Below are 19,591 nucleotides of genomic sequence, written 5' to 3'. Positions count from 1 at the left end.
GAACTTCATCTAGCCACAGTCCCTATATCCCTACCCTCGTCCTTCCCTCTCACCCATTCCGCCAACCACTCAGTCGATCCTCAATCCTCTTCATCACACCACCATGCCTAGTAGCTTGGAAAGCCGATACATCAGACTTGAAGGTGGGTCGCTCCATATCACATTTGCATCCATTTCGCGATCCTCACACTCTTTTCACAGTCATCAGCGGAAAAAATCTTCAAGTCCCATCCGAGCGCGTTCCCGCAGGCATTTACATATCCATCAATGTCGATTCCCATAGACGCTGGAAATCGGCCATCAGTGTGTTATCATCTGAGGAATCTGCAGCGTGGGGCGACACTGTGACTCTGTAAAGTCCATGGAGACTTTCCGATGCGATGCGGGAGCTGATCTTCTGTTTCTAGATCATCCCATACCTCACCTGCATTATTAATAGAGATCAGGACATCCTATGAGGCCGGTCGAATGCTAGGCAGCGGAGAGGTCATTGGGAAACTTCAAACGTCGTGGGACGAGCTACTCGATCATGGAGATGAACCTTTCGGTGAGTCATTTTCTCCTCATTCATGCACGTATACCAACATCTCGTAGTTTTGTCCTTCCCACCCGTTCGTGGTGTCCACCCTTCCCTCACGCTGAGGGCCACCATTGTACATGCTTGCGACGATCAGGAGGGCGCACTGTTTGATGTAAGTGACACTGGTCTCTACTGTTAGCTTTGCTGACGGTTCGCCAATCGTAGTCCCTCATAGACTGCGAGATCGCTCGAGACACAGATGCGGGCCACGCACAATTTGCCGCATACGTGACGAGCGAGACGGTCTCTCACCTGAACGATGCAGTGCAGCATTTTCAGTTGGTTCTAGACCAGTGTCCCGTCAGCCATCCCGATCACGCAACAGCCCTCACCAACCTTGCGTATGCGCGCCTTCAGGGGTATATTCGCAACGATTTTGAAGATATTGATACCCCCACTTCGCTGTTCCGCGAGGTCCTTGCATTGCGTCCGCAGTGCCATCCGGATCATCCATTATCTCTATATAATCTCACCGAAGCGCTGACTTGGCGCTACATCAAGAAAAGTACTGCTGCCGACATTTGCGAATCCGCCAAACTCTATCATGAGCTACTGCCTCTCTGTCCAGAGGGCACACACCTTTGTACCATCGCGGCAGGGGCAAATGGTGTCGATTATGTGATCAACGGATGCAACAATCTTCCAGAAGACGCATCTGATGAAGGCATCCACCTTCAACGAGTGGTCGTCGAGCTCTGTCCTCTGGGCCATCAACACCGTCCCAGAGCACTTTACAAGCTTGTGTGGGTTCTCAGATCACACTTTCGACAACACGGCAGTATTGATGATCTTGATACGAGCATACGGCTTGGTCGTGAGGCCGTGTTTCTATGCCCCGAGGGACATACTGACCGTGCTTACTACCTGCACAACTTGGCCTTCTCACTCGAATGCCGCTTCGATCATCAAGGCAAACCTAATGACCTCAATGAGACCGTCTCTTTGTACGAAGAAACACTGCGCCTGTGCCCTGTTGGGCACGAGTCTCGTGATACCTCATTAGACAACCTAGGGCTCGTCCTCATCAGCCGTTTCAACAAACGCGGCAACATTGATGACATCACCGGAGCTATCAGCCTCCATCGCGAGGCACTGACATTGTGCCCACCTGGGCATCCACGTCGTGATACCATGCTTAACAACCTTGCCCTTGCGCTCGACGCCAGATACCACAAATTGCATGTCATTGAGGATCTTAACGAGGCCATTGATCGGTATCGCGAATCCCTTCGGTTAAAGCGGCATGACCATCCACAACGCCATAGAACTCTTCACAATCTGAGCTCGGCACTCTGCTCTCTTTTCACGGAAACTCGGGAGAATGAAGATATCGAGGAGGCGATTAATCTTTGCCGAGAGTCATTGGCAGCTCTGTCTTCACTGCACCCGGACAGGTATTTCAGCTATGGCTGGCTGACGAATATTTATTTGTCTCATTACCAGATCCTACACAATCCCGCTGATCTGTCACTCGCTATAGAGAACTTCAGACTCGCATCGGGACACCGTACTCAAGGCTTTCCAAATCGTATTCAAACTGCCTTGTGCTGGGTTACTGAAGCCGAGAATCATCAACACGACTCTTCCCTCGAAGCATACCAGATGTGCTTCGAGCTTTTCGACAGCCACGTGATGACGCGATCGTCGATCATCTCACGGCGTGAGGCTGCAACCGCTTTTCGTGGTGCACAAGCACTCCCTGTAGATGCGGCCTCATGTGCCATACGTCGTCACAATCTACGGCAGGCAGTTGAACTTGTGGAGCAGGGCCATGGCCAGCAGTGGTCGCTGGCCTCTCAACTCAGGACTCCACTGGAAGACCTGACATCTGCGAGTCTGCAACTAGCTCAAAAGATCTTGGAGCTCAACAAGCGCCTATCTCATGCTCAGGGTTCTGCAGGCAGCGCTGACCCAGCTGTGGCTGATCAAGCTGCAACAGAATATCGGAGACTCACAAGACAATGGGATGCTGCAGTGACTGAAATCCGTGATCTTAAAGCGTTCTCGCGCTTCCTGCTCCCGCCTTCATACGAAGACTTGCAAGCGGCAGCACGCCAAGGCCCTGTCATCATCCTTATTGCCAGTCAATATTCGCGCAGCGCCATCATTATTCCGACGTCAGGAGAACCCCATCATATTCCCTTACCGTCTGTCACTCTCACAGATCTGAATAATCTGAAGGATCGCTTCGCCAGGGCCATACGACACGCATCTATCATGGGCCCAAAGTTGCCTCGGAACGATCTAATAGTCCTCTTGAGGACAGTATGGGAAGAGATCATGCTACCCATCGTAAACGTACTGGAGCATGTCTTTAAGCTAAAGCATGGCTCTCGAATCTGGCTGTGTCCAACTGCAGCTTTCACATCTATTCCTCTCCATGCAGCTCACCCCTTTCAAACAAGGGCAGATCGCTCTAAAGAGCCATGCCTGGAGGACCTCTACATCTGCTCTTACACGCCGACACTTTCGGCTCTCGTTAGATCTAGACAGATGATGAAGAAGCGCATCACTCCGTCCTTCGTGACAATCGGACAGGGTCAACCGGGTACGGGGAAAGGCAAGGCGCTCTTGGCTGTCGATAGCGAGCTCGAGCTTGTCAATAAGCTCGTCCCTGCGATTGCCAACCGTAGCACTATTTCTGGTGACGCAGCCACACGAGCAGGTGCACTCAAAGCTTTAGAAGAGAACACTTGGGTGCACCTCGCTTGTCATGGCAAGCAGGACCCTGTGCAGCCTTACAATTCCCACTTCGTCATGAGAGACGAACATCTGACGCTGCTCGATATCATGGAGAAACATGTCCCGCATGCTGAGTTTGCGTTCTTGTCCGCTTGTCACACTGCTGTTGGCGATAAGGAGACGCCCGACGAAGTGATTCATCTCGCAGCTGGTCTCCAGTTTTCGGGGTTCAAGAGCATCATTGGCACGCTGTGGGAGGTCGATGATTCTGTCGCAAAACACGTCGTCAAAGCATTCTACGAGAATTTGTTCGATGGTTTAGAGGAGGGTGGCGTCATGGACTGTACGAAGGCGGCCTGGGCACTCAACCGTGCTACGCACGCTGTGAAGACGAAAGTCCCGCTTGAGCAGAGGATGGTTTTCGTTCATATCGGTGTATAGTTCCTGCTATATTGCTTCATCTGATACGGTTTCACGTGTTCTTTGTATCGCGTTCTTTTTCGTCCCCAATGTACTTCAAGTTGTTGCTACTGACTTAGCCTGTTACATTCGTCTATCACGTACTTACATGCTATCTTGTTTTGGCTTTCGTTTTTGTCTACTCTCGTTGCTCGACGACTTCACGGTGTATTCGAATATTAATGTTCACGACTGTTGCGGACTCGACCCGGACCTTCAAGCGCCCATGTTCTTTAACTCCTGCACCACACCTCAGTAAGCGCCGCATCGCAACAAATATCTAGACAGAAGCAAAGCTCATCCACCAACCCACTGAACAGGGGCTGCTTATACCCAACGCTGTCGATAAGCAGTACTGTAGAAACACCAGGGGAGAACATGCGGAAGCCCAGTTGCACAATATATGAGAAAATCTCATAAAAATATTTGAAGCAGACACTGACGCCGCAAGACTCGGGCCTTTACGATGTTTGGTTCTTGGACAAGTTTGATGATGTATTGCCTATGCGGGACAAGTATCTCTATTCCATTCACATCCTGGCACTTGTTCAGGCACTCGAGAGATTGATGCAGATTAGAACGTTGTTTGGATCGTGGAGGCTTAGGCTGAAACAGGGTGTGAGTAAGAGCGTGCGCAGAGATGTAAGGGGCGGAATGGCATTTATGAATCCACGCCTGTCTCGTGAGTCGTGGCAGATATGATACATGGAACGTTAGGTGCTGTCTACATCAGTGCGCATCTTCGCGTCGGGGACGGTCAGTTCAAACAACAAAGGTCTGACAATGCAAGAACAATCTAGTGGAAACTCGTGCACCTTGTTTGTGAACTATATCTTGAAGAGACTCTGGTACTGAACAGCAGCTCAGTCCTTTCGACGAGAACCCCGATCCGCTGCTTATTCAACTGGATATACCGAGTCTCGGGGCGCCTCATCCATCTTTGCCTTCTCTTCCACGTACGTTGAAGCCTAAGATCCGATGACATGCACCTCTGCTTACCTCCCCACCGTTGCAAAGATCAAATGCCCCTCTTTACATCGCTACCCACTCCGCAAATCCTGCAGCCGACCCACCGCTTTCGATTTACCTCCAAACCTTCTCGTGTATATTCTCCCTTTCTGGCTTTACATCCCGCCTCGACGAATTGATCAATCCATATGACTAGGTCCCGTTAAAGGGGTTTTTGATACCATTGCTGGACGCGATGGTGCTGGCTAGAGCAAGAGAGATCATTGTCACGGATGGGAGCACTCTTGAAGCGTTTGTAAAGGACGTACTGTGGAGGCAGTATTGGGGGTTTGAGATCGTGCAGAAGGGATGGGTACATGTCGCATACAACTACTCGCCTTGTACGTAGCGTTGTCTAGCCACGGGTGCACGTCTCAAATATACCTTACCTCAGTGTACAAACTATCCCTCACCCGAACTCAAAGTGACTGCAGATAATTCCATATTTCCCATAGTCTCGGAAAAGATATCTCGAGGAGCAAGGTACCCTCTGCGTAGATTGGCGCTACTGTTCTGAGATGAAGGTTGTATGTGGCGAGAAAAAGAATTTAAAATTTAAATGTCTTGACAGCAGGGGAGCCATAAATGTAGGATCTCAATACAAACCTCACCTATCCAGAATAACGATGATGAGATGGGCACTGCGCAGGTCCGCCAATAGATCCTTCATCGAATAATGTACAAAAATCAAAGGCCGAGAGCAGGGGAATGCAGTCACACACCACTCCCGTAGACTTTGACGATGCTCGTACAGTACAACGTTGTGATTATAGTGGATCTGCAGTAGATATGTACAACAGTAGCACAGGAGGACGCATCAGAACATATCCAGCCATACATTCACGGACGGCTTACCATTATTCCAGCAAATGAACACGTCCTCGTATTTACTTATGACTGCACCATCAATATGCTTCTCCGTCTGCTCCAGCGCAATGTTCATATATCCATCTAGACACGAGAGAATGCCTACACACGTAAACTCGGCTCTAGATTCATAGAAGGCAAAGGAAAGGATACCTTGATAATCGATGCCCGATGTAAGACGGACATGATCTTTTTCCCGACTACGCCATCCAAGAAATTAGCCGGTGTCCCTGTTGGTGCTAATGGAGGTGGGTTTGGTATGCATTGATATCTGGCGGTGGAGGCGTTTGACTCGAGTCAAGGATTTGGACTTGTTTGGTTTTGGCGCGGGCAGTTGTGGGAACAACTTGGAGAGAAGCATTCATTTAACCAAAGGCTTGTTCAACGGGCAGACACGAGTTGACATTCACCGCGTTATGGATCTATGTGAAACGTGGGTGAGACACCCGTGGGTACAAAGTCTACCATAGGTACACACATGTACAATCACATAAGGTATACCGGCGAAGGAGAGATATGGATCCTATAAGTATCCGAGGTATAAACAGTACGGCGAGATAAACTGGTGTATACTACGGCTACCATAGGTATACTTGAGGTCAACTAAGGTGTGCACACTGCCATTTGAGGTGGTTTAATATGTATGAATTAGGACAGGTAGCCACGTTGTGTGTACATATCCTGATATGGGTCGAGTACAGGTATGCTACACATCTGTTCACCTTTTCTCCCCAACCTGATCCCTGAGCCCCAAATTGAGCACATATACCCGGCGGAATCAGCGCATATACCCAGCAAAAATGCGCATCAATGGCAGCAGGAAACAGCAAGGTCCTCCAGCAGGGCCTCCTCCTCCACCATATCCACCCCTGTCTGGTGGTCCAAATGATCCCCCACCAGCACCTGTTGCATTGCACAACTTGCTGGCAAACTTGGCGCCAGATGTTTTACTCACTCTTGCAGCGCAGGCTGTTCAGGGTCAGCCTCAACAGAATCTGCCCCGTCAAAATCATGTACCCCAATCACTGCCCCCCAGTGACCAACATGCTATCCAGCCAGACTTAGAAACTGTGTTGGATGTACAGGCACTGTGGAGTATATGTGAGAACCTCCAACACGAGGTTAATCACCTGAAATGTGGTCACAAAGATGATGGTGATGAGGCAGATGATGAGGATGAGCCTACAGATAAAGGTATGCATCAGAAGAAGAAGAAGAAGAAGCTGATGAAGGGCAAGATATGGACGTACCTTCTCAACCGCCCTCTTCAAGAACTCTCAGCAGCTGAGAAGACTACACATGAAGAACTACAGGTGAGTTCATCAAAAATGCAGGCACATATATGCGTACTTACCTTCAAATGTGGTGCAGGAATGTCTTGATACTGCAATTTTCGATGTCACAGGGACTTCCATGGACACAATTGAGACTGATGATAGTGATGGGGGCAATGGTGGAGAAGATCTGCAAGAGGGTGAGAAGTTGCAATTTGCATTTGGTGGTGACAAAGGAGTCCAAGCAATGTGCAACAAAAAGATTATTGATTGTGCAGCCAATATTGTCTGGAATGAACAAAATGTGAGTGTTCAATGATCATCAAATACTATATAGAATTTGGAAAGGATTGTGATGCAGAGACTTGCACCCTCAGACACAAGGACATCAGCTTCACAAAGAAAGACATTGTTGCATTTGCCAAAGACAAGTTTCAGAACTTGAAGCATAAGTATGCCAAAGTCATGGACTCTTCTAAATGAGCAAAGTGTCAGAAACAGAAGGTGGTGAACAAGAGGAAGAAGCACCATAAGCAGGTGTGTATATCCAAAATGAATGCGAACCTATTATATCACACCACATACAGCTTTGCAAGGATCGAGTGGACCCATCAGTCATCGAAGCATACACCAAAGAATATGGCACAGATCTGACACTTCTCTTGGAGACTGAGTACATGTCTGAAGAGTTATCAGAGCTCGAAACAGATAATGAGGAGGAGAAGAAGGCTCACCATAAGATCCTGTTGCAGAAAGCTGGCTTCATTGGGAGTGACGAAGAAGATGCTGTTGTGTGGGAAGTGGTTCGTCAGGAGTGGAGATCCAAGGATGTAGGACCAAAGAGACAAACTTACCCTTGCTGTTGTTGATGTTACTGACTTTATGGTGTTAGTTCAATGACATTGTGGAGCAGATTGACAAGATCAGGCAAAGGCTGCATCAGGAAGTGAAGAACAAACAAGTCCATACTAAACATGTCAACATCGGCACTGTTAAAGACCATGCACCTGAAATTCCAGTGTACCCATTCATGCTCAGCAATGACTGGCTGGCCAAGTTCAACCAAGAGAATCCTGGCACTTCCCTCGATATCAAGACATGCAATCCAAGAGGCTTTGGACCCATAGACAATCAGCCGGACACTCAAGAACAAGATAACCATGGCCCTGGCATAACTCCCAAATACAGTGGTGGAGAAGCAAATCACGGTGATGATATGGATGATGGTGACATGTAGGATACACTGCCTTCTTTCTTGCTGTTCTGTGCATTGTGCTGCTGCATTGTGTCATGCTAGAAAATTGAAACTTCCTATATTTGCATTCATTTGTGTTGAACTCGTGCGATGAATGACACTAAGTACTCACTCGACTAAGCCCAATTGTTACCCACATCTTCTGTACCATTTCATCATTTTTCTTTGTGATTGACGCTTGACAGACTTGGGAGATCAGGTGGGATGGCAAAATAAAACGTTGAGGACCATCGACTGTTGGATCAAGGAAGACTTCATGCTCCCACAACTGAACTTCGAGCTCTGGACTGCAAGACAATTAAAAATGTCCAACATATGAATGAGTTTACTTCACTATTTAACCCAGTCCCTCATGTTGACATTTAGCTTCTCTTTGAGCCACCTGATCTCGAGAAGGGTTATCTCTCGTGATATGTGACACTGCGCATGAGATATTATAGACATGACTTGCCCAACATAACATCTGCCTCCGATATCAGCTTGTATGAGAGAACTTGATGCATTATTCAGTGAGGAAGATGGAAGGATGTGACGTCCATCAACAACAATGTGCATGAAAGTTCGAGCACGGCTATTGAGGAAATTTGGGCCAATTGTGTTGGTTGATGCTGCATGTGAGACAACTTTTGCATTAGGGTATGAGGATTCATAGAACTTCATCAGGTGGTCTTGCTGCTGCTGAGAGAGAGTTGTGAAAGCAGAGGCACCAAGTGAGAAACATGCATCAACTAGTAGATCCCCATCAGGTCAGCATCTAGGACAATATGCATTGGAATGACATACAATCTTCTGTGGCTTGATCTATTTCATGAGTGAGAGAGGCTACTGTCCTGCATGTGTCACCATCAGTGGCCAAGATAATTCTGACAGCTTCTGACAGCAGCTCATCCTCAGTCGATGATTCTTGCATGTCAGATGCAGCATTTAGATTTGCGAGCTAAGGGAAGAATAAGGATTAAATTTGATGTGTAAATATGACATACCATATCATGCAATGCAACATCCTTCTGAAATGCATGCATAAACGTAACTTCAATCTCGCCATTGCTGTGATTATTCATTGAGTAACTCTTGAGGACTTTGTTCAAGTGCTCGAAGAGAAACGTCCAAAAGTTGTACACAGGTCTGTAGTCTTGTAGTTGATTGAAAATATGGGTTACCCAATGATGCGTGGGCTTTACATCATCAGGGTAAAGCTAGCAGCCCATGTGTGATCATACTGGACATGCTTAGAGAGTACCTCAGCACACCTCGAGATATTCCATAAGGTAGTTGTGGAGCAATTCCTTGGTGCATGGAATATCGGCATCTCTGAAGGAACGTCTGAGGATGATTTTGAGGGCTGCAGCAAGTTTCAAAAAATTGTCAGGAGCTGACAGATGCATCTGAGGAATGGGCTTTGTTGATGGTTTATCATCACCCTTTTTCGCTTTTCCAGCGGTGAGATGAATGAGTCATTGTTTCTCTCTGTTCTCCCAGGACGTTAATGCTTTCTTGTATGTAGCATTGACCTTTGGGTACCACTCCTGCCATAGAAACAGTATCTTCCAGGTAGCAGAACTAGAATTAGCCTAGCCCCCATTGTGCCACGATAAGCTTAACATACCACAATAGGACAGAAGACTAATGCAAGTCCCTTCCACTCATCTGACATCAATGAACCTCCAGCAGGATAGCCCACTTATTCAGGTAAACATCCAACCCAGTTTGGCATTTCAAACTGGTCAAATGGGCAGATGAGAAAAAAGCTTGAACGAATTGATCACATACCATCATTAGATGATCATGAATCTGATCCAGTTCACATTTGTTTTTGTTGGTCCACTTTTGTATGGTGTTGGTTTGAATCCACAAATCATACCAGTGACAACGTATGATACCTAACAGTGGATATGAGTAATGACAGCATAGGGAGCAGGTCGACTCACCGAGAAGGAAACTGTGCATTGGGTCAATGACTGACATGTGAACTGGGTCAAAATACTTCAAGCATGAAAGCTCAAAGTAGCGTGCACTATGCAGCTTAAAGAAGGCCTCATGTTCCTTCTCATTCAGGTCCAGATACTCCTGGGCTTGTTTTGTATGCTCCTCCCCATATCGAGGAGGAAATTCTGATTGAATAGATTCAGTTGTATTCACACAAGTAAAAGGCGACATACTATCATAATCCATTGCATCCCTTGTCTTCAACTCGCTGCGTTTAATGTGGCACCGAGTGCAAAATCCCTCTTCCTTGCAATGACCTCCAAACCCGCAGACTTTACAGAGCGCAGGGTGGTCACAACAGACAGCAACCAGGATCATATGAACTCAGCGGCCTGCAGACACATGGTGTTATTTGAAGCAACTTAGAGAAGTACTTGATGACATACCATTGGGATAATTTGGCGTCTTGACCATGATTCCATTTTCATAGAGTGAGATTAAGTTGTTGACATAGTTTTTCATGAAAAATTGCAACTCATCACTATCAAACTCTTTTGGCCCTGGTGTGATACCAAAGACCATCAGATTTCATGGTCAGTATCTAGACGAGTGTTCAAAGTCAGGAAGTGAACATTAACTGTAGCAAGTACATACCACAAATGTGTTGGCAAGTTCACAATACAATTTGACAGGATGCCCGAGCTGTGCATTCCTGCATTACGACTGCGCTGATAACCAAATCTAAGATTATCAATTAGCAGAGAGTATAGTGTCACTAAAGAGGAACAATACCCATCAAATCCTAGCATGATACCAATGTGAAGCTCATCTTTGTCAGGACATTCTGGACTATTGTCGAAGAAGAGCTCGCCATCATTTCCCTTGATGGTTTTCCATATCTCACCATCTTGAATTGAAGCACGCTTCCCAGGTTCTGGAACATGGCAGCACCAAGCATCAAGTTCCTCCTCAATTCCTGCACAAGAGAAAAGACAAAGGATCACATTCAAGAGTGGACTCTGTGGACACTGTAGACGTGGCCATGGTTTGGTTCTTGATGTGATGGGCTCAAATAAAGGTTCAGAGCAATTCAAACATTTTGCATCACCTTGAGAATCGTGAGGATAAACATGGTGGCAAACCAGGCAAACTGGGTGAATATCAAAGTTATCCTTGATGTCAAGGTGGTTGAATATGGTATTGAGCGACCCAGCCACCTTCTCATCAGGTGTGAGTACAGTAAGGCCAACAAGGATATGTCTCGTGATCTTGAGAATAAGAGTACATGCAAGATGCGGCAGATGATAGTGAAGATTTAGCCATGCAATGAGCAGCAGGATAATTTTCCAAAACCAGTGAGGGGATGCTGCAGCTAAGACTACTGAGGGGGGACGAGGAAGCTCCAGCACTGACGTGTATTGCGCATCTAGGTACCACCTAGACGCCGAGATCAGGTTGCCACGGAATGCGTGAACTCATGATGGCTGCTTCTCCCCAGAGGCTCCCCAAGGTGACCGTGTGTCGTGTACGTGTGTGTACGTGTGTCGTCAGTGCCGTAGACCGTCGTAGACGTTGCTGGGATGAAGGTGGTCTGTGCACAGGTCAACGCCTCAAGGATGACTCAGAGTCCCCACGTGGTGTGCGGAACTGTGGTTACTATAAGTAGCTACCGCTCGCCACATGGCATCAGATACCTTCAAAACGCAGTGATTGGGCTGACCAGGTATTCTCAAGACTTGGTCCTTGTTCAGTGTCACCCGTTTTGCCTTGGTGTGTCTACAACATTGTCACGCTCAATCCTCCTCCACCATGTCAGCTCAATTGAATGAGTCGAATCGTTCGACTTTTCTGTGCGCTCCGTTTTCAGCAGTTTGTATATTTTTTTTGTCCATTAGCTTACAAAATACACTCGATTCTACATTTTGCTTTCAAAGTGTGCTAAATGAGTGGTACGACACCATGACACAAGTCCAGGACCAGCAACCATCACAAGGCACTCTGAGACTGACATATCCCCTTCAACTTCTGAGGCCACTTTCGCTGAAGACTGATCATGACTTTGTCTACACTTCTCTAGCACAGATTCTTCCGCTAATCCAACTGAGTGATCTCCATTTTCAGCGCTAAGTGGAATCATACCAGCGCCTATCGTGCCGAACTGCGATCAACAACATGGAAATACACGTGTAGTATAGCCTGAACCCTCAACCTCTTCTCCTCTCCCTCAGCCGAACTTCATCTACAGTCCCAGTCATTCCACCCGCCTCCGTCTTTTCCTACCACTCATCCTGAACCCCTCTCAATTTCCGATGCTGCGTGTCGTTCGTCGTCTGTTTCGTCTCACCATCATGCGTAGAGGCTTTGCAAGCCAATATATCAGACTTGAAGGTGGGTTGCTCCATATCACATTTGCATCCATTTCGCAATCCTCACTGACGAATGCAACAAACTTCCGATAGACACATCTGATGAAGGCATCCACCTTCGACGAGTGGTCGTCGAGCTCTGTCCTCTGGGCCATCAGCACCGTCCCAGAGCACTTGACAACCTTGCGCGAATTCTCGCATTGCGTTTTCAACAACACGGCAGTATTGATGATCTTGATACGAGCATACAACTTCGTCGTGAGGCCGTGTCTCTATGCCCCGAGGGACATGCTGACCGTGCTTGCTACCTGAACAACTTGGCCCTCTCGCTCACATACCGCTTCAATGACCAAGGCAAACCTAATGACCTCGATGAGGCCATCTCTTTGTATGAAGAAGGGCTGCGCCTGCACCCTGTTGGGCACCAATATCGTGATACCCCATTGGACAACCTAGGGCTCGCCCTCATCAGCCGTTTCAACAAACGCGGCGACATTGAAGACATCACCCGAGCTATCAGCCTCTTTCGCGAGGCACTGACATTGTGCCCACCTGGGCATCCACGTCGTGATATCACGCTTAACAACCTTGCCCTCGCGCTCGACACCAGATACAGGAAATTGGATGTCATTGAGGATCTTAACGAGGCCATTGATCTGTATCGCGAATCCCTTCGGTTAAAGCGGCGTGACCATCCCGAGCGCAATTCAAGTCTTGTCAATTTGAGCGCGTCGCTCTGCTCTCGTTTCACGCAAACTCGGGAGAATGAAGATATCGAGGAGGCGATTAATCTCTGCCGAGAGTCACTGGTGGCTCTGTCTTCACTGCACCCAGGCAGATGGTTCAGCTACAGATGGCTGAAGGCAGCCTATTTAGTTCGTTACCGGGTTCTACGCAACCCTGCTGATTTGTCGCGCGCTATAGAGAACTTTAGACTCGCTTCGGTGCACCCTACTCAAGGCTTTCCAAATCGCATTCAAACTGCCTTGCACTGGGTTACTGAAGCCGAGAATCATCAACACGACTCTTCCCTCGAAGCATACCAGATGTGCTTCGAGCTTTTCGACAGCCACGTGATGACGCGATCGTCGATCATCTCACGGCGCGAGGCTGCAACCGCTTTTCGTGGTGCACAATCACTCCCTGTAGATGCGGCCTCATGTGCCATACGTCGTCACAATCTACGACAGGCAGTTGAACTTGTGGAGCAGGGCCGTGGCCAGCAGTGGTCGCTGGCCTCTCGACTCAGGACTCCACTGGAAGACCTGACGTCTGCGAGTCCGCAACTAGCTGAAAAGCTCTTGGGGCTCAACATGCGCCTATCTCATGCTCAGGGTTCTGCAGGCAACGCTAACCCAGCTGCGGCTGATCGGGCTGCAACAGAATATAGAATACTCACAAGGCAATGGGACGCTGCAGTGACTGAAATCCGTGATCTTAAAGCATTCTCGCGCTTCCTGCTCCCGCCTTCATACGAAGACTTGCAAGCGGCAGCACGCCAGGGCCCTGTCATCATCTTCATTGCCAGTCAATATTCGTGCAGCGCCATCATCGTTCCGACATTGGGGGAGCCCCATCATCTACCCTTGCCGTCTGTCACTCTCACTGATCTGAACAATCTCAAGGATCGCTTCGCCAGGGCCATACGACACGCATCCATCATGGGTCCAAAGTTGCCTCGGAACGATCTGATAGTCCTCTTGAGGACAGTATGGGAAGAGATCATGCTACCCATCGTAAACGTACTCGAACATGTCCTTGAGCTAAAGCATGGCTCCCGAATCTGGCTGTGTCCAACTGCAGCTTTCACGTCTATTCCTCTCCATGCAGCTCACCCCTTTCAAACAAGGGCAGATCGCTCTAAAGAGCCATGCCTGGAGGATCTCTATATCTGCTCTTACACACCGACACTTTCGGCCCTGGTTAGATCTAGACAGATGATGAAGAAGCGCATCACTCCATCCTTCGTGACAATTGGACAGGGTCAACCGGGCACGGGGAAAGGCAAGGCGCTCTTGGCTGTCGACAGCGAGCTCGAGCTTGTCCATAAGCTCGTCCCTGCAACGGCCAACCGTACCACTATTTCCGGTGACGCAGCCACACGAGCAGGTGCACTCAAAGCTTTGGAAGAGAACACCTGGGTGCACCTCGCTTGCCATGGCAAGCAGGACCCTACGCAGCCTTACAATTCCCACTTCGTCATGAGAGACGAACATCTGACGCTGCTCGATATCATGGAGAAACATATTCCACACGCCGAGTTCGCGTTCTTATCCGCTTGTCACACTGCTGTTGGCGATAAGGAGACGCCCGACGAAGTGATTCACCTCGCAGCTGGTCTCCAATTTTCAGGGTTCAAGAGCGTCATTGGCACGCTGTGGGAGGTCGATGATTCTGTCGCAAAGCACGTCGTCAAAGCATTCTACGAGAATTTGTTCGATGGTTTAGAGGAGGGTGGCGTCATGGACTGTACGAAGGCGGCCTGGGCACTCAACCGTGCTACGCACGCTGTGAAGACGAAAGTCCCGCTTGAGCAGAGGATGGTTTTCGTTCATATCGGTGTATAGTTCCTGCTATATTGCTTCATCTGATACGGTTTCACGTGTTCTTTGTATCGCGTTCTTTTTCGTCCCCAATGTACTTCAAGTTGTTGCTACTGACTTAGCCTGTTACATTCGTCTATCACGTACTTACATGCTATCTTGTTTTGGCTTTCGTTTTTGTCTACTCTCGTTGCTCGACGACTTCACGGTGTATTCGAATATTAATGTTCACGACTGTTGCGGACTCGACCCGGACCTTCAAGCGCCCATGTTCTTTAACTCCTGCACCACACCTCAGTAAGCGCCGCATCGCAACAAATATCTAGACAGAAGCAAAGCTCATCCACCAACCCACTGAACAGGGGCTGCTTATACCCAACGCTGTCGATAAGCAGTACTGTAGAAACACCAGGGGAGAACATGCGGAAGCCCAGTTGCACAATATATGAGAAAATCTCATAAAAATATTTGAAGCAGACACTGACGCCGCAAGACTCGGGCCTTTACGATGTTTGGTTCTTGGACAAGTTTGATGATGTATTGCCTATGCGGGACAAGTATCTCTATTCCATTCACATCCTGGCACTTGTTCAGGCACTCGAGAGATTGATGCAGATTAGAACGTTGTTTGGATCGTGGAGGCTTAGGCTGAAACAGGGTGTGAGTAAGAGCGTGCGCAGAGATGTAAGGGGCGGAATGGCATTTATGAATCCACGCCTGTCTCGTGAGTCGTGGCAGATATGATACATGGAACGTTAGGTGCTGTCTACATCAGTGCGCATCTTCGCGTCGGGGACGGTCAGTTCAAACAACAAAGGTCTGACAATGCAAGAACAATCTAGTGGAAACTCGTGCACCTTGTTTGTGAACTATATCTTGAAGAGACTCTGGTACTGAACAGCAGCTCAGTCCTTTCGACGAGAACCCCGATCCGCTGCTTATTCAACTGGATGTACCGAGTCTCGGGGTGCCTCATCCATCTTTGCCTTCTCTTCCACGTACGTTCGAACCCAGGATCCGATGACATGCACCTCTGCTTACCTCTCCACCGTTGCAAAGACTAAATGCTCCTCTTTACATCGCTACCCACTCCGCAAATCCTGCAGCCGACCCACCGCTTTCGATTTACCTCCAAACCTTCCCGTGTATATTCTTCCTTTCCGACTTCAGATCCCGCCTGACTTCCCTCGACGAATTGATCAATCTGTATGACTGGGTCCCGTTAGAGGGGTTTGTGATATCGGTGCTGGACACGATGGTGCTGGCTAGAGCAAGAGAGGTTGTCACGGATGGGAGCATTTTTGGAGTGTTTGTAAAGGACGTACCATGGAGGCGGCATCGAGGGTTTGAGACCATGCAGAAGGGATGGGTGCACGCTCTACACAACTACTCGCCTTGTATGTAGTGTTGTCTAGCCACGGGTGCACGTCTCAAATATACCTTACCCCAGTGTATAAACTAACCCTCACCCGAACTCAAAGTGACTGCAGATAATTCCGTATTTCCCATAGTCTCGGAAAAGAGAATTCGAGGAGCAAGGTACCATCCGCATAGATTGGTGCTACTGTCCTGAGATGAAGGTTGTATGTGGCGAGAAAAAGAATTTAAAATTTAAATGTCTTGACAGCAGGGGAGCCATAAATGTAGGATCTCAATACAAACCTCACCTATCCAGAATAACGATGATGAGATGGGCACTGCGCAGGTCCGCCGATAGATCCTTCATCGAAGGATGTACAAAAATCAAAGGCCGAGAGCAGGAGAATGCAGTCACACATTACTCCCGTAGACTTTGACGATGCTCGTACAGTTCAACGTTGTGATTATAGTGGATCTGCAGTAGATATGTACAACAGTAGCACAGGAGGACGCATCAGAACATATCCAGCCATACATTCACGGACGGCTTACCATTATTCCAGCAAATGAACACGTCCTCGTATTTACTTATGACTGCACCATCAATATGCTTCTCCGTCTGCTCCAGCGCAATGTTCATATATCCATCTAGACGAGAGAATGCCTACACACGTAAACTCGGCTCTAGATTCATAGAAGGCAAAGGAAAGGATACCTCGATAATCGATGCCCGATGTAAGACGGACATGACCTTTTTCCCGACCACGCCATCCAAGAAATTAGCCGGTGTCCCTGTTGGTGCTAATGGAGGTGGGTTTGGTATGCATCGATATCTGGCGGTGGAGGCGTTTGACTCGAGTCAAGGATTTGGACTTGTTTGGTTTTCGCGCTGGCAGTCGTGGGAACAACTTGGAGGGGAGCATTCAAAGGCTTGTTCAACGGGCAGACACGAGTGGACATTGGGCTGACCAGGTATTCTCAAGACTTGGTCCTTGTTCAGTGTCACTCTTTTCGTCTTCACATCCATGAATCCGACTTTCATGTTCTCCCTTGGTGTTTCTACAACATTCTCGCGCTCAATCCTCCTCCACCATGTCAGCTCAATTGAATGAGTCGTACGGAATCGTTCGACTCTTCTGTGCGCTCCGTTTTCAGCAGTTTGTATATTTTTTTTGTCCATTAGCTTACAAAATACACTCGATTCTACATTTTGCTTTCAAAGTGTGCTAAATGAGTGGTACGACACCATGACACAAGTCCAGGACCAGCAACCATCACAAGGCACTCTGAGACTGACATATCCCCTTCAACTTCTGCAGGCCACTTTCGCTGAAGACTGATCACGACTTTGTCTATACTTCTCTAGCACAGATTCTTCCGCTAATCCAACTGAGTGATCTCCATTTTCAGCGCTAAGTGGAATCATACCAGCCCATATCGTGCCGAACTGCGATCAACAACATGGAAATACACGTGTAGTATAGCCTGAACCCTCAACCTCTTCTCCTCTCCCTCAGCCGAACTTCATCTACAGTCCCAGTCATTCCACCCGCCTCCGTCTTTTCCTACTACTCATCCTGAACCCCTCTCAATTTCCGATGCTGCGTGTCGTTTGTCGTCTGTCTCGTCCCACCATCACGCGTAGTGACTTTGGAAGCCGATATATTAGACTTGAAAGTAGGTCACTCCATACTGCCTTCGTATTTGTTTCATGATCCTCACGATCTATCTACAGTCATCAGCGGAAAAATTCTTCAAGTCCCCTCCGAGCGCATTCCCGCAGGCATTTACATATCCATCAATGTCAATTCCCAGAGACGCTGGAAATCGGCCATCAGTGTCTTATCATCTGACCAATCTGCAGTGTGGGGCGACACTGTGACTCTGTAAAGTCCAAGACTTTCCGATACGATGCGAGAGCTGATCTTCGGTTTATAGATCATCCCATACCTCACCTGCATTATCAATAGAGATCTGGGCATCCTACGAGGCCGGTCGAATGCTAGGCAGTGGAGAGGTCATTGGGAAACTTCAAACGTCGTGGAATAAGCTACTCAGTCATGGATATGAACCTTTTGGTGAGTGATGTGTTCCTCATCCATGCACATATACTAACATCTCGTAGTTTTGTCCTTCCCACCCGTTTGTGGTGTCCATCCCTCCCTCACGCCGAAGGCCGCCATTGTACATACTTGCGACGGTCAGGAGGGCGCGCTGTCTGATGTAAGTGACGCTGGTCTCTACTGTTGGCTTTGCTGACGGAATGCCAATCGTAGTCCCTCGTAAACTGCGAGATCGCTCGAGACACAGATGCGGGCCACGCACAATTTGCCGCATACATCACGAGCAAGACGGTCTCTCACCTGAACGATGCGGTGCAGCATTTTCAGTTGGTTCTAGACCAGTGTCCCGTCAGCCATCCCGACCACGCAGCAGCCCTCACCAACCTTGCGTATGCGCGCCTTCAGGGGTATATTCGCACGATTTGAAGATATTGATACCCCCACTTCGCTGTTCCGCGAGGTCCTTGCATTGCGTCCGCAGTGCCATCCGGATCATCCATTATCTCTATATAATCTCACCGAAGCGCTGACTTGGCGCCACAACAAGAAAAGTACTGCTGCCGCGATTTGCGAATCCGCCAAACTCTATCATGAGCTACTGCCTCTCTGTCCAGAGGGCACCACCTTCGTAGCATCGCAGGGGCAAATGGTGTCGATTATGTGATCAACAGATGCAACAATCTTCCGATAGACACATCTGATGAAGGCATCCACCTTCGACGAGTGGTCGTCGAGCTCTGTCCTCTGGGCCATCAACACCGTCCCAGAGCACTTTACAAGCTTGCGTGGGTTCTCAGATCACACTTTCGACAACACGGCAGTATTGATGATCTTGATGAGCATACAACTTGGTCGTGAGGCCGCGTCTCTATGCCCCGAGGGACATACTGACCGTGCTTACTACCTGCACAACTTGGCCTTCTCGCTCACATACCGCTTCGATCACCAAGGCAAACCTAATGACCTCGATGAGGCCATCTCTTTGTATGAAGAAGGCTGCGCCTGTGCCCTGTTGGGCACCAATATCGTGATACCTCATTGGACAACCTAGGGCGCCCTCATCAGCCGTTTCAACAAACGCGGCGACATTGATGACATCACCCGAGCTATCAGCCTCTTCGCGAGGCACTGACATTGCGCCACCTGGGCATCCAGATCGTGATATCACGCTTAACAACCTTGCCCTCGCGCTCAAAACAGATACAACAA

General features: G+C 48.5%; 8 protein-coding genes across 8 annotated transcripts; 5 read left to right on the top strand and 3 right to left on the bottom strand.

Moving 5' to 3' along the window:
- Positions 1 to 653: 653 nt before the first annotated feature.
- On the top strand, positions 654 to 3,944 carry BJ212DRAFT_1439011 (CHAT domain-containing protein). The gene is made up of 3 exons (XM_041337748.1): positions 654 to 687; positions 746 to 1,142; positions 1,263 to 3,944. The coding sequence occupies exons 1-3, from the start codon at positions 658 to 660 to the stop codon at positions 3,701 to 3,703; spliced, it is 2,868 nt and encodes a 955-aa protein (XP_041186376.1). The 5' UTR covers positions 654 to 657; the 3' UTR covers positions 3,704 to 3,944.
- Positions 3,945 to 5,380: 1,436 nt separating this feature from the next.
- Positions 5,381 to 5,929, bottom strand: BJ212DRAFT_1397143 (uncharacterized protein). The gene is made up of 3 exons (XM_041337233.1): positions 5,740 to 5,929; positions 5,585 to 5,686; positions 5,381 to 5,507 (listed from the first exon to the last, which is right to left on the bottom strand). Exons 1-3 carry the CDS (start codon positions 5,780 to 5,782, stop codon positions 5,497 to 5,499), a joined length of 156 nt encoding a protein of 51 aa, XP_041186375.1. The 5' UTR covers positions 5,783 to 5,929; the 3' UTR covers positions 5,381 to 5,496.
- Positions 5,930 to 6,396: 467 nt separating this feature from the next.
- Positions 6,397 to 8,107, top strand: BJ212DRAFT_1487237 (uncharacterized protein; the record flags this gene model as incomplete). The annotated part of the gene is made up of 5 exons (XM_041341249.1): positions 6,397 to 6,909; positions 6,968 to 7,174; positions 7,366 to 7,407; positions 7,458 to 7,700; positions 7,763 to 8,107. The coding sequence occupies 5 exons, from the start codon at positions 6,397 to 6,399 to the stop codon at positions 8,105 to 8,107; spliced, it is 1,350 nt and encodes a 449-aa protein (XP_041186374.1).
- A 1,016-nt stretch (positions 8,108 to 9,123) lies between these two features.
- Positions 9,124 to 9,315, bottom strand: BJ212DRAFT_1247590 (uncharacterized protein; the record flags this gene model as incomplete). The annotated part of the gene is made up of 1 exon (XM_041329678.1): positions 9,124 to 9,315. A coding segment is annotated over one exon (192 nt), but the record flags the coding sequence as incomplete, so codon positions are not given.
- Positions 9,316 to 12,399: 3,084 nt separating this feature from the next.
- Positions 12,400 to 14,984, top strand: BJ212DRAFT_1487235 (CHAT domain-containing protein; the record flags this gene model as incomplete). Its single annotated transcript, XM_041341248.1, has 2 exons — positions 12,400 to 12,439; positions 12,511 to 14,984. The coding sequence occupies 2 exons, from the start codon at positions 12,400 to 12,402 to the stop codon at positions 14,982 to 14,984; spliced, it is 2,514 nt and encodes an 837-aa protein (XP_041186372.1).
- A 1,683-nt stretch (positions 14,985 to 16,667) lies between these two features.
- On the bottom strand, positions 16,668 to 17,259 carry BJ212DRAFT_1397118 (uncharacterized protein). Its single transcript, XM_041337232.1, is given in 4 exon segments — positions 16,668 to 16,794; positions 16,872 to 16,983; positions 17,035 to 17,214; positions 17,227 to 17,259. The coding sequence occupies 3 exon segments, from the start codon at positions 17,065 to 17,067 to the stop codon at positions 16,784 to 16,786; spliced, it is 156 nt and encodes a 51-aa protein (XP_041186371.1). The 5' UTR covers positions 17,068 to 17,214; positions 17,227 to 17,259; the 3' UTR covers positions 16,668 to 16,783.
- A 1,336-nt stretch (positions 17,260 to 18,595) lies between these two features.
- On the top strand, positions 18,596 to 19,166 carry BJ212DRAFT_1397108 (uncharacterized protein; the record flags this gene model as incomplete). Its single annotated transcript, XM_041337231.1, has 1 exon — positions 18,596 to 19,166. A coding segment is annotated over one exon (159 nt), but the record flags the coding sequence as incomplete, so codon positions are not given.
- BJ212DRAFT_995509 (uncharacterized protein) lies at positions 18,831 to 19,462 on the top strand. The gene has a single exon (XM_041344539.1). The coding sequence runs from the start codon at positions 19,083 to 19,085 to the stop codon at positions 19,431 to 19,433; it is 351 nt and encodes a 116-aa protein (XP_041186369.1). The 5' UTR covers positions 18,831 to 19,082; the 3' UTR covers positions 19,434 to 19,462.
- The last annotated feature ends 129 nt before the right edge of the window (positions 19,463 to 19,591 follow it).

Source organism: Suillus subaureus (genome assembly GCF_016647635.1).
Source record: "Suillus subaureus strain MN1 chromosome Unknown BJ212scaffold_74, whole genome shotgun sequence".
In the NCBI taxonomy this organism is placed as follows: Eukaryota; Fungi; Basidiomycota; class Agaricomycetes; order Boletales; family Suillaceae; genus Suillus; species Suillus subaureus.
Note: the sequence above shows the minus strand (reverse complement) of the source record. Positions and strands in the feature narration are given on the sequence as shown.

Coding starts and splice junctions, on each gene's coding strand:
- BJ212DRAFT_1439011 (XM_041337748.1), top strand. CDS start 658: ATGCTTGCGACGATCAGGAGGGCGCACTGT. Junction 688..745: donor CGATCAGGAGGGCGCACTGT/TTGATGTAAGTG, acceptor CGCCAATCGTAG/TCCCTCATAGACTGCGAGAT. Junction 1,143..1,262: donor TCATGAGCTACTGCCTCTCT/GTCCAGAGGGCA, acceptor ACCTTCAACGAG/TGGTCGTCGAGCTCTGTCCT.
- BJ212DRAFT_1397143 (XM_041337233.1), bottom strand. CDS start 5,782: ATGTCCGTCTTACATCGGGCATCGATTATCAAGGTATCCTTTC. Junction 5,687..5,739: donor GATTATCAAGGTATCCTTTC/CTTTGCCTTCTA, acceptor GCATTCTCTCGT/GTCTAGATGGATATATGAAC.
- BJ212DRAFT_1397118 (XM_041337232.1), bottom strand. CDS start 17,067: ATGTCCGTCTTACATCGGGCATCGATTATCGAG. Junction 16,984..17,034: donor ATCGGGCATCGATTATCGAG/GTATCCTTTCCT, acceptor TTACGTGTGTAG/GCATTCTCTCGTCTAGATGG.
- BJ212DRAFT_995509 (XM_041344539.1), top strand. CDS start 19,083: ATGAAGGCATCCACCTTCGACGAGTGGTCGTCGAGCTCTGTCCTCTGG.